The 13150-nt window shown below is 47.2% G+C and overlaps 2 protein-coding genes across 2 annotated transcripts; both read right to left on the reverse strand.

Moving 5' to 3' along the window:
* Positions 1-1542: 1542 nt before the first annotated feature.
* LOC128709486 (ketohexokinase-like) lies at positions 1543-2540 on the reverse strand. The gene is made up of 2 exons (XM_053804491.1): positions 2100-2540; positions 1543-2031 (listed from the first exon to the last, which is right to left on the reverse strand). The coding sequence occupies exons 1-2, from the start codon at positions 2538-2540 to the stop codon at positions 1543-1545; spliced, it is 930 nt and encodes a 309-aa protein (XP_053660466.1).
* Positions 2541-2893: 353 nt separating this feature from the next.
* On the reverse strand, positions 2894-4178 carry LOC128708676 (estradiol 17-beta-dehydrogenase 11-like). The gene is made up of 4 exons (XM_053803654.1): positions 4149-4178; positions 3805-4017; positions 3404-3730; positions 2894-3337 (listed from the first exon to the last, which is right to left on the reverse strand). Exons 1-4 carry the CDS (start codon positions 4176-4178, stop codon positions 2894-2896), a joined length of 1014 nt encoding a protein of 337 aa, XP_053659629.1.
* Between the last annotated feature and the right edge of the window lie 8972 nt (positions 4179-13150).

A 13150-nucleotide genomic window follows, 5' to 3' on the forward strand; every position in this document is an offset into this window, starting at 1 on the left:
ATGATGAAAGGGGCGGCACAAACTGGATGTTGCAGTGGAGCATCATCGTGTTAGTTGTAGCAACGATGCTATCCTTAATGCAATCCAGCAGACAAACAAAACATTCAGCAAAACAGCACAGAAACCGGAAACGCCGCATATGAAATATCCTTGTACAAAGTGAATGCACGTGAGCGGAATTACGTTCGGGTGGTGTTGTAGGCATATTATAAGAGTCAGTCTAGCTTAAGTCTACACAGAGTCAGTGATTTAAGATATACTTTACTGGATATCCTCACAGGTAGGGCCGTAAGCAGTCAACCGTATAAGTCAACCATTACTGGTCTAAAATGTTCTAAAAGAAAACGAAGGAAATTGTATTTTTTTACTTTCCTCCTCGTCGGCTTAGGTATAAGGATTGCAAACAGTTTGTTTACTTTTGATTTCTATCTACCGGCCACGGCAGGCACTGATTTAAACTGAAGCGTAATGTACTGAAAGGTAGTTTATTGTGCTGTACGAGCTTTGAAAAACAAAGAAAAAGGGCAAACGATCGATGCGTGACGCGTAGTAAAGAGTCGCATAAAAGTCGGTTCAAAGTAGAAAACTGTTTAAAACAGGTGTTATACACAAGGCTTTAAGTTAGGTAGGTTTAACAGTTTCTTTCGACAAGTTCTTTCCCCTTTAGTGCACAATCCTGGTGGTTAGTTTAGGAAGAGAAAGAGAGAGAGAGTGAGAGAGAGATAAAGGATGTTGGTCGCACGTTTACCAACTTGATTGTAAATACTATATACAGTATGGCAGTTTGAACATTCTGTTTCCTCTCCGGGTATATCCGGTATCTATATACACTAGCAACTAAAAGACCCTACTTCCCCCTTTCCCCCATTTCTCTCCCTCTTTATCTTTCCCCCTCTGCCGTGTATTAGAAACTATTTAATCTAACTGTCCCTAAAAGAATCACCTGCGATATTGCACAGCGCAGTAAGGATTGGTTTTTAGTTTCACTTACGTGTGAGAGTACCCCTGTTACCGTTTGCGTAGTGCACGTGTTTGTGTCTGCGTTTGTGTGTGTGTGTGCGAACAACGTACGTGTGTAAGGAAGAAGTAGTGTCCTGCCCTTTGTAAGGAGTTCATGCATTCTTCGTGCGTTATTTAGTGTGTATAAATGTAGCACAAGTTCCGTTCAAATATGCTGGGTGTGCGGTGTACTTAACATCCCGCGCCTATATGTTTGTTTGCTCATTTTCTACTACACTAGCACCCCCGGGGAACACACGCCAGAAGCAGTTTGTGGCTGTGTGTTGTGTGTGGAGGGAAAACCCTGCCAGCCTCTCTTTTCTCTCTGTACACGTGTGAGTGTGTGTGTGGCAATGATCGGAATCCTACCAATTGGTTACCAGGTGGGATTGCTTCGATTACTTTTTTCGAATAGAAGAAATACGACAGTAACCGGAAACAACTGTATGAAGAAATCGTTGCTGATAGTGTTATAGCTCTATTTATGAATGTCCGAAAAGTGATTGTAATTAGTTGTAACTTAGCACACCTTCTGCTTCGTGTTTAAGGTTCATCAAACCCAAAATGGCATAACTTGCGGCCGGCTAAGCGCGATGCAAACTCCAACACGGTCGACAGTGAGCGCTCGTTTTGAGATAGCTTAAAGATACAACCCGCCACGAAGGTGTCCCCGGCACCGAGACTGTCGCGTATCACTGCAGGTGGATAGGTTCGCTGACTGTACCAACTACCACACTCATTCACCGCTACCGTGTCGCTCGATCCCCACGGACAAATGATGGTGTAAGGACCGGGGTGAGACTCTTTCAACGCTCGTACCGTATCGTGTGCACTCTCATGACCAAGAAAGCGGGCAAAGTCTTTCCCAACGAACACCACATCAACACCATCAACGAACAGATCCAGATTTGAATGCCGTGGTTTTTCCATCTCAACGGAAATTTTCACCTTGGAGTGTTGGTTTTCCGGATCGTCATTCCAGCAGCGGATGGACTGTATCATCTCAACAATTGCCGGTGTGTTTCGTCTACCCTGGAGATATTGTGACAACATTAGTGTCCACAGGGGGTTATAGATTAGCCATCCACCAGATGTCCTACCTCGAAATGAATCCATGCATATTCGGCTAGTTTGATGTTTTTAAAGTCCTCCAGTGTAAGCTCCGGCAGGTCCGGGTTACTATGCACGATGGTTCTTGTGCCGGATGCCAGACTAAGCCAAACGGTAGACAGTGGCACCTGCTTATCGCGATGGTACACGCAGTTATCGAACACAATCTTCCGCTTCCGCATGTCATCGAGCGCAAACCGGAATGTTTCCGAATCGCTAAAAGAAGCGAGCAATTCACAGCATGCTCCGAGATTCGCCAGTACAGTGCAGTTGTTGGATGCGTTACCACCACGCTGCCAGCGGCTAGAATGGCACCGTTGATCGGAATCCTCCTCCGGGTACGTGTCGCACACCTGTATGATGTCGATGTTGCAAAGGCCGACGCAAAGAATTCTCTTGCTCGTAAGGGCGTCCTTCTGCCAGTCCGCCATTATAACTGAGGATAATAGAAGAATGTATAAGCTTCCGTTCCTTGTAAATCCACTTTAAAGCATATACGTATACGCAAGTCAACGAAAATTGTTCTCAAACAGAGGACGACTTGTTTTTCAGCGTCCGATTATATTATATTTTGGTGCAATGCATTTTTTAACATCGTGTGTACATGTAGAGTACATTTTTTGGAGTATCATTCGAAAAAACAAACAAACCGAGTATAAAACGTAATAGAAAACAACAACATTAATGCTATCTCGATCGCATCGAACGATCGTCACGATCGCCCGCACACCGATTTTGGTGGTTCGTTCCCAGTCCCTTGGAAGTGGAACCATTTTACTTCCTCTCAAAGATCCAACCCGGTATCGATCAGTTCGCGTAGTAGAAGCGATGCGCGACGTGGCAGCAATCGTAGCAAATGGCTCACGAAGAGCAAATATTTCGGTATGCTGATTTCCAGCTCGTTGCGTCGCACGCCCGCTATGATGCGTCGGGCTGCTTCGTCCGACTTGATTCGCCCGAAGGCAGAAGAAATGCGCAGCCGGATATCATTCAGGCAGTGATCAGTTATGATGAACGGGTAGATGTGCACCAGAGTCGTGTGGATCGTGTGCTGCCGCTTTTCGATGCGCAGCTCCTCTAGCGTGGACTCGTACAGTCCTTGTACGGCAAACTGTGACACGGCCAGTGGCATTTGATGCTTCAATCCGCTTACGCCGGCCACCGATGTGAGAAAAACGATGTGTCCATGCGATACCTTCTTCATCTTGGGAAGTATCGCCTCGAGAAGCTAATATTAGGTTGGAAATGAACGAGGTTAGTCGAATTTTGTGGAAAGTACAGGATGCATACGTACCAAGAAATGAGAAACTACACCGACGTTCAATGTAATTTCGATTGGTGGTGGTTCGGTGACGAGACTCCGGGCACTGGGGACATTGCAACTGTGGAATAACATGCTAATGGTACCGAGACTGTTTTCGATCGCGGCCACCGTTCGATTGATGTCCGCTTTGTTCGTGACGTCACATTCGTACGCACAAGCAAAACCTCCGGAGGATTGGATTTTCTTCACCAACAGATCGTTGTCCGTTGTGTTCACGTCGATACATGCCACCTTTACACCTAACTCCGCTAATTGTATGGCGAGATCGTATCCTACTCCCCGACCACTTCCGACGACCTATGGATAAAGAGCAAAATTAAGCATCGATCATTTCTTTCTGATTATCCTAAGCATTTCCAAGCTATACTTACAGCCGCAACTTCACCGCTAAGAGATTTCGCCTTGGCCGGTCTTATCAGACGAAACAACGATTGCAGCAAAGTGAGAAAGAACTGCACCAAGATGATCAGCACATCCCAGCAAAAAATCAACGTGGCATATAACCGTAAGATCATCGAAACGGGCTTTCGGTGACAATCGAGCCAAGCGGGTAACCGGCGAGGACTTTCCTTGCTTTCAGACGACTAAAACAAAAAGAAAATCACTGTAATGATATCTTTGTATTTTCCCTTCCCATTCACCTAAGTGTGTTTGCGTGCGGAAAGCAATCATCGCCATTGCACCGAAGGAACGATCGACGGAATAGTTTACTTACATGGAACCGTGTCATGTATTGGTTGGGCATTGTTTCGTAAGCAAAACTTGCACAATTTGCATTAAAACGATCGAACCGGGCTGCCAGAATGGTTTATTGCCGTAGCAAATTTCCGCGCAGCACAACACAGAAGTTAAATGTAATTAGTAGAACTACACCGAGTGACAGTACGCCAGGGTCAGGAAAGTTCTAGCGAGATGTTCGTAATCCGTTCGCGACAGCAACAGCGCAACATTCGAGGAGAAAACCATTGCACTTACCTCGTTGTACGAATGGGGGGTCTTTGAATGCCGGAATCACACGCAGTTCGCTCGGGAAGCTTATACGGGTTTATCTCAATCCAAAGTCCGTCTGAGTGGACTAGTGCCAGCCCGCACGTACGACGACAGTTGAGAACATGCGTTGAGAATGCCCGTTCTACCCGTGAACCAACGGAATTTCCTTAGATTTACCGGAAATTGTTGTACTCTGCGCGAAGAAACAAGAAAAACTTTTTGAAACTTTACCACCACACCTAATATGGTGGAGAAACAAGCGATATTATACCTTTAATTCAATTTAAAATCGCGTAAAAAGAGCGTTAATAATGCGTGTACGTTTTTTTGTGATGAAGATTGATGCAAATGTCATAACAAACCGGGTTAGCGCTCATAAAATTTGGCCGCCCAACTGCAGCCGCTTCGTTCGTATATGCTCAAAGGTTGGATACTACAAAGAATGATTCTGTTCAAATCGTTTGAAACAACCGTTGCTCGTCATTCGTACATAAAATAATTTATTTGCTTAAAATGTATCAAAATTGAAATAATACGGCATTGCCGTTCCTCTCGATAAAAAAAACGTATCGAAATTGTCACTTTTGGACTAAAAACTGGGAATTAATTTCCAAATAGGGAGAATGAATATTCCTTTGCAAGTCAGTTACTTGATGGACATTCGAAAAATCATGACCTATGCTATGATGAAAATCTCGTCACAATAACGGTAAGCTAATAGAAAATGATCTTTTTAAAGGTTGCATCTCAACACTATAGCCCATTACAGTTTGGCTGGAATTTAGGGTACTCTTGAAATAATTGGTTTGATCGTTATCTGAAGAAAATTAAATCTAAACACTGCAACAACTTGTGGCTGTGCGGCAGGTTCAAAATCGAAAGGGTGGAATATTCCATTCACAAACACAATATGTAAGGGCCACTTTCGAAACTGTGCTCCCTATTTGAAGTGTGTTTTGCTACTTGATCAAATCAAACATCGCTAATTGCGCTTCCTGCAGCAGTCCCAATGCACCAATTCGATACGGCCGTTGGAAAGATGCTATTTGTTTGGTCCAAGCATCCAGCTCTCGCACCTCACAAAACATAAATCCACGAGGAAAGGTTCTCCCAAAAAAACAAAAAAAAAGATGCTCTGAATTTCGCCAAGACGGTTACACATTTAGGTCACGGCGCTTCCACAGGTCATTATGGAGCACAATGAAATCATGCCGATTCCTGTGTGCAGTTGAAGATGTATAATTGCCTCCCTCCCTAACGTGGGAGAAGGGTCAGCCCAATTTCCACCGATGCTGCGCTGTTTATAATAATCTGATTACCACCAAACAAATTGTTTCCCCGTTTTTGGAGGAAGCGCATACTGCTTGCCCGAAAGTGTGGAGCAGCGATTTGAGTGGAAAACAAAAACATCATTAATCTCACACCCGGAACTAGTAACTAATGTCAATAAATTTACTCCTGCAAAACGGGAGCCCTTTACATTGCTTACGGTCGGGCATCATATCTGCCGACGGCTTCTTCACGATCGCACCTACCTACGTATGCTAGCTCCTTCGGAAGGGGTGGAGCTAATCAGCTGCTAATGTTCTACGATCGGCGCCAACATGCATAACGTGCGGTAATTGATTCGCCGCAAGTGCTATACTGTTGCCAACAGCTTAACGCGATAATTATACCGTTTGTTTGGTCGCGCTTTACATGCCCGAGTGAGTGCGTTTCCGATTCAACGACGCTGGAGTATTTATTCATAATCGCCGCCGTTTGCCAGCTCGATCGACCACTCTTGTCCGGGTGACGCCTTTTTTAGGGGCAGCGTTCCGAGATATGTTGGCCAGTTCCCAGCACTCGTCATGCGATGTAGCGGGTTTTTCACGGTAGAGGAAGAATACTTGGGAATCCGGACCTAACTGTCGTCGTTGGGATGGGCGCCCGCACACGAGATGTGATTTTGTGCTTTCTTCCTGCTCTGGCCGGGCGGGAAGCCCGCTCATCTTGCTGATTCGCGTGGACTAATTTCCGACGAACGACGATGACGCGGGCGCTGGCTCGCCAGGGTAGTGATTGTGCAGATTGACAGCCATAAGCCAGCGGAAATAATGCTACTTCTCATCGCGGGCCACAAATAATGCCTCTCCATCTTCATCAAGCGTTTGTTCGCCCAGAGAAAGGAGGTGAGCTCGAGACATAGATTGGTTTACCCATCGGTTGCCACCGCGAGTTGGTGGCAAACGGCAACAAATTGTTATTACACTAACATACACCGCACTGCATCTCCCACCGCTGCCCCGTAGTGGAGTTAGAGGCACGGACTTCTTTTTTCGGGGAAGGCAATCTGGCCCGTTTCATTACCATGGGCATCTTCACGATCATCAGGTCATAGATCTCCGATTGGCGCACCGTAACCATTTGAAAGTGTACAAATCGATAAGCAACCAGCACGCTCACACGCCCCGACGGGGGCCCGGGCGGCAAGTGGCCGATCAAAGTCGGTGTGGCGATGCGGCGATGTTCGTTCCCTCCGCGCACCGGGTGCGTAATGCTTCTAGCGCGTCCGGGGTCGGGCCAGCATCGCGAGAGAAATCATGCAAAATGTTACCACTAACAACATAATAACGCTCGCCGAACAATTATCCATGCCGACTTTCGAACGTGACGATCTCGCGGAGGTCAGCGATCATCGACCGCGGGTCGATCACCAACACTCGCGGGCACAGGCTCGTGGTCAAACACCTCAAAGGTGCTAGAAATGCTATCAGCAGCGAGTGAGTGCAATAGCAACTTTTAATGCACTTTATTGCGAAAAAAAAGGGTTCCCGCTTCCGGTTTTTCTTTTCACCCAGGCCAGCATAAAATGCGGTGGCGCGAACAAACATTCATTTTACGGTTGGTTAAGCCGTTGCGTGTTTAGAATGGTCCGGGAGGGGGGATTGGTTTTGCTCTCCCACCAGATACCGCCAGATGGTGGATAGGTTCTAAGGGAACGAATTGTGATTTAAAGTATGCTTAAACGATACGGTTAGCTACAATGGGATGGAATAAGGAGGAACAGAGCAATGGGGAAAGCTAATTACCCTACTCATCATTACGAGTACCTGCAGAGGGGGGCTGTTTCGTAGAAGAAGAATGCAAGACCCAGCATAAAATGTACAGATTTGATTTGTAGTCTCATGCGAGCATACCATTGCAGAGCGACGTCTGCACAGAAATGCATGTGTTATGATGAAGCGAAAGAAGTGTCCGATCTCCCTTGAGAGCTGTCCCTTGTTAAACTTTGCTAACACTTGACCAAATCCTTGGTGGTTAACAATCGACTAGAACTCCTAAAGTTCATTTCTTTTTTTACATTTATTCATTGAAAGGATGGTCATTTATCTAGTCCAATTATTGGCTATCTTTAGTGGCAGAAAGGTTTGGAGTGATTGGAACGGGACATGGAAATGAAAGAGGTTGTAAATGTGTCTGTTGAAGTGTTTATATACAGTCGCAACACTAACAACAACAAAATGTTTTACAGAAAGGAGAGATCTATCAGAGTTATCCATCACATCTCGTTTGTTCTATAAAGATAACAGAAAAGACAGAACTGAGCAAATTTAAGGGCAGAGATGCATCCAGCAGGAGGGCCCTGCAACGCCTGGTCTTACTCATCGAAGGGCGTAAGATCGTAAGGAATGAGTCTAGTAATTTATTTCATAGCAGACATTACTTTGTGGATCTCTAATCTGAAATGAGAGAACATCATACCTTTACCAGAATAGCAAGAAAAATGATGGCTGATCTCCTCTTCGGACATGCCTGAAAGACACCGTTGCATCAAGTTGAGTTATTAAAGACTTTTAAAGCTATTAACGCCACAATGTATGCAATATGGAAATAATAATAATAATGGAAATAATAATATAATTTCTTAAAATACTATTAAAAATTCCAGAAAAAATAGATAAATTTAAAGTCGTTTGGCATCATTCGCCACCAATACATAATTTAAGGTGGTTCGACGCTCGGAATGTCTTCAATACCGACCCCCTCCGACAAGTTTCGATCGATCATTATCAATTCATTGGCGTCGGTTAAGATCGCGTACACGCTTACGATCGAGATTTATTCCGATTCCATTCCGCTATACTTTCTCCCAGCCGGCTTTGAGAACGGTAACGCGAAACGTACACAAACGAGCGAAACGCACACCAGCCGGGAGAGGCAGCACCGTCGAATGCCGCCCATGGAACCCATCCTGGTGGTTTGGAGCAGCAGCACGAGAGAAGCACAGCGCACAGCAGACACGACACGAAAGCAATTGTGTAAGCTGTGCTTCTTTTTATCTGCCACGGAACCGTCCGTTCCGGTTCCAGTCTGCAGTCGAGATTCAACCCGTTCGGACGCACGGAGAACCGGCCAGAAAGACATTCTGGAACTGGATAAGTTCCCCGTTCGCTAGCCGCTACCCAATCCCACCCCCGCTCAGCACGAGCTGCCACGATCGATCGAGAGGAGATCTCTCGAGGACGGTTGAGAAAAGAAAGCTTCGCAGTGTGGAAACTTTGTACCGAGACGCGCGAGTGTTTTGGGTTAGGTCGAGTTGCAGCGTGTTTTGTGCCTCCTGTAGGGCGTAACCCTTCTGCCCTAGATTGTCCTGTTCTGGCAATGCAGGAGCAAAACAGTCGGAAGTGACTCCGGAGTGTAGTCTGTTCGGGCGGCAGAACATTAAGTGCGCAAGTGAAACCTTCCAGAAGCTGAAGACTTCCCAAAGTTCTCCAAGAGCTCAGTTTGCTCAACGTGCTCAGTGAAAAAGTGTGTATAGTTGCCGAGGCGTCGAGTGTTTTCCCACTGCATCCCGCAGGGTAGTGATCACTCCCGCACAGTGGATCGTGAAATTTGAAATAACCTCCTTTGCGACTTTAATTCCAAGGTGGCCACACCTTGGGCTAGAAGTCCACAAGAAGAATCAAAAGAAAGTAGAGTTCCCGGAGTTCCTGTCGGAGGATAAAACGACCCGGACAACGCTCCGGACCGCAGATTAGTCTCTCGCTATTCTATCTTTCTCGGGAGACGAAGACACCACAGTATAACGGTAAGAACCTAAATGTCCAGAATGTTGGTCACCGCTGTACGAGCAACCAGCAACTGCAACGTAACACATTCGAACGTAACGTTCGGTGCTAGGGACGGACAAACGTGACGAGAAGAAAGTTCTTTTTTGCTCGCCTTGCTGACAATAACATAAGAAAACACTTCCAATCCATCGTGAAGATCTGACGCTTAGGTGAAACGGTGAAGGCTCTCTTTTTGGAGAAGCTTCTTGACGACGGTCGCACTGCACCGAAGTAGGCTAAGCGATGACGTGCGACTTGCCCGGTTGCTTCGGTTGCTTTGCGGTGGTGTGAATGAACTTTGGCTCTGGCTACGGCTTCGACCGCAACCGGAATGAGGCCGCCGTCTGGACAGCGAGAATATGTCCGTGGTGATGGTTTTGTTGTTGTGTTGTTTTGCCGAGCGCTTAGACTTCCGCGGGGTCAAAGCGAGCTGGACCCGCGCTTCCATCTTTGGGGGCCACCGAACGCCCAAACGGGGACACAGTTGGAATGGGATTTTCCCGGACCAACCACCCCAACCATTCCTACTTTCGGATAATCGTTATTAAATGACGCTGCTGCGTACCGGGCGCAGGGGACAGAGAATGAACGATCGGCCGTATAAGTTCTTCGCCATCACTCATCTAACTGTACACACAGTGTGTTGCGTTCGATGACGGAAGAATTGGCGAAAGAATGTAACAATTAGCAACCCTCCGAAACGTGTCGATCATGCAGGCCTCACATAATGTGGCCTCTTGTAGCATTGTTGTGCTTTCCTTTCGATTCGTATGGTAATAACTTAATCAATCGTATAGCGTCTTCGGTGCTCAAAAGAGCGGTGAAAGTAGTGTGACCTCATGCGGTAGCCGCACTAGCGCGACATTGGGCGGTGACTGCGAAGGCGTGAAAGAATTTCAACGCACGCGCAAGCCACGAACCCTCCGTCGTTCGTCGTTAAATGCTTTGCGCATTTAATTGTGTACGTTTTTTTTTAAAACCTGATTTGGTTTTGCATTTTGAGCGCGGTCGATCGAATCACGCTGGCCCGGTTATGGTGGTAGATCGATATGCGTTTAAAAATTCCGAACCGATCGATTGGGTTGGAGTTTTGAATTGATTTTGATTTGCTTGCCTTTGGATCGAATTTCTCCCCAAACTGGATCGGAACCGATGAGTGCGTTGTGCGCCGGATCCTTTTATACTTCCACCGACGGATAGTATCGTTTTCCGAAATGGTACCGAAAGTGCATGAAGATTGACCCAAAAATGGAGCATCTTTCATCAATTGTCGCCGTGCGCCAAGGGTAACATGCGGGTGCAATCGGGCCATGTGTTCATTTCCATACGGCCAAACCGCAGGCGGTACAGAGGTGGGATCGGGAGGAGGACGGTTCGGTTTGGAGGAGAAAGTGTAACACGCCAACACCTCTCATTAGACGCCAGAAGCGTCTACTTCCGCACAAGGTTACATCGGTTCTCACGCAGCTCGGGCGGATTGTTGATCGGATGATAAGGGCGCACCGCACCGTATCGTCACTGATTAACCTGGATTGAAGTGAGACACTTTTTGTGTGCCACTCCCGGGAAGTGCCCGCCGCTACCTTCCCGTCTGTTCGGTGCCAAACACAGACTCTTCGGAACCCATTGTTTACTTTTTTTTTCTTCCACCAGCCGCGGTGGAAATCCAGGTGGAAATCATGTCAAACGTAAGCTTCCACCGAGGGCTTCCGATCGGGGTGGCAAACATACTTATTAGAAGAGCACAACGTGACGTGTGCCCGTTTGCGTTGAAAAAGCACCCCGAACGAAGCGATCGCACCGGTACGGCGCGCAGTGAATTGTGGCGTTTGTCACGTGGAAAAACATTTATTGCGGCTCAGTTAAATGGTTCCCATTTTACGGCCACCAGCCGGGGTAGCATAACGATAGACAGCGCCAAACACCAAACCCAGTCATAAAACTAGCTCAAGCTTAACCGGGTGTTTTTGTTTCGTGTTGGCTTAAGTAAATATTGTTACTCGCCGCTGGGTTTTACATCGGCGGTGCGCAACCCAAACTGTTTTATTTTTGCATACCGTCAAGCGGATCGTTTATTCGCCCTCCTCTTTTAAATGCTTCGCTGGAACGCCCCAACCCTACTGGAGAGGATGTACTGTGTGTGTGTGTGTGTTTATCATTTATTTTCCTGTTATTTTCCACTGCTGCCATTTGGCTGCTGACCGGCTGCATTGTTATCTTGGCAGAAGTATCGCTAAGGTGATCTTACAACGGAGTGGAATTGCTACTAATGGAGATACATATGCGAGCGTCTCTCTTTCTCTGTGTGTGTGTTCACGTGAAGAGTCATAGCCCTCCGGAGGCTGGCGGCACGCAGAGGGAAAAGAAAAATATAGGTACGATGAAGCATAATATCGTAACGGGATTTCCGAAATGGGTGTGGGGAGGGGGCAGAACTTCCATGGCGGCCACGAGTTCATGAACTTGAAAACGAAACCGATGATATGAGACCTCGGCGGATCGGGCATCAGGCAGCACAAAAACACATTCACATGCACACGCGATGTTGGATCATCCATCTGTCTTTGGGGTATGATTCGTGTTCCTGTTGCTTTTACCTTTCTTTTCCCCCTTGTTTGGGAAAAAACGGGAACGATCTCCGACCAGCCCTGAAGTGTGGGAATGATCGTCCGGGCCGTCCGAGCCCTCCGAGGAAGGAACTCCACACCGCATGACCAAAAACTGAAGATCAAGTTCAAGGTACTGGACGGCCGAGATCACCAGAAAGACGAGGCAAAAGATAACAAACCCATTCACGCACGACGGCACTCGACGATGCGTTATGCAACGCCATCTGGCCACTGGCGAATGGGATTGTGGAATGGAGCAAACGCAACCGTCTTCACGGCAGCAGCATGCAACTGCACCAGCTTCAGGGAAAAAGACCGGATCTCATCCGGGACTCGCGGGTGCGGACGAAGCCAGCAAGTAGTACACATGACGCCATGTATATCCAACGATTGCTACGGCCACAATCAGCACAGAATGCCGACCGGGTTCGGGTTGTACACACACACACCGGAAGATTTAGGTCAGATCGGTGCTCAGCTTCCTTCCCAATATTTAACGGTGCATATGGGAACGATCGTGTGTATGGGGGTCTCCTCGCGCTGCTTCAATACCTTCACCAATGAAGCAGTGTTTATCGCTCTTTAGGGGATGGCCCGCACCAGTGCCCCGCGGGGCCATTATTGTGCAAAACAAACAAAAGAACCTGGAGGCCTTTTCCTCACCTTTTTTTTCGGGGTGGAACGGGGTGACTCTCTGGGTGCCCCAGGTCTCCCCGCTTAGAGTGCCTCTATTTCGGGAAATCGTGCAGCCGAATGGTTAGCACATTCTTTCCGAAACGAGGTTACCGTACCGGCGCACTTGGGTTACTTGAAGTGGCTTTTGCGCGCTGGAACGGAATGGTTGAATGTCCTTTATGGTATGTGGCCGAGAGACGGGCGGAAGTAGGTGACATAATTCGATTCAGCCCCGTACCCGTTATGTACCCGATGGCGGACACTCGCACCGAACGGTTCTTATGACGTGTTGAAATTCGTCAGCCGTGCAACTGTTTATTGATCGATGGTGCGATGGTTGATGGGTTTAT

The sequence above is a fragment of the Anopheles marshallii genome, chromosome 2 (genome assembly GCF_943734725.1).
Source record: "Anopheles marshallii chromosome 2, idAnoMarsDA_429_01, whole genome shotgun sequence".
NCBI classification, from domain to species: Eukaryota; Metazoa; Arthropoda; class Insecta; order Diptera; family Culicidae; genus Anopheles; species Anopheles marshallii.

Coding starts and splice junctions, on each gene's coding strand:
- LOC128708676 (XM_053803654.1), bottom strand. CDS start 4,178: ATGCCCAACCAATACATGACACGGTTCCAT. Junction 4,018..4,148: donor AATACATGACACGGTTCCAT/GTAAGTAAACTA, acceptor TTTTTGTTTTAG/TCGTCTGAAAGCAAGGAAAG. Junction 3,731..3,804: donor TTAGCGGTGAAGTTGCGGCT/GTAAGTATAGCT, acceptor CTTTATCCATAG/GTCGTCGGAAGTGGTCGGGG.
- LOC128709486 (XM_053804491.1), bottom strand. CDS start 2,540: ATGGCGGACTGGCAGAAGGACGCCCTTACGAGCAAGAGAATTCTTTGC. Junction 2,032..2,099: donor ATGCATGGATTCATTTCGAG/GTAGGACATCTG, acceptor CAATATCTCCAG/GGTAGACGAAACACACCGGC.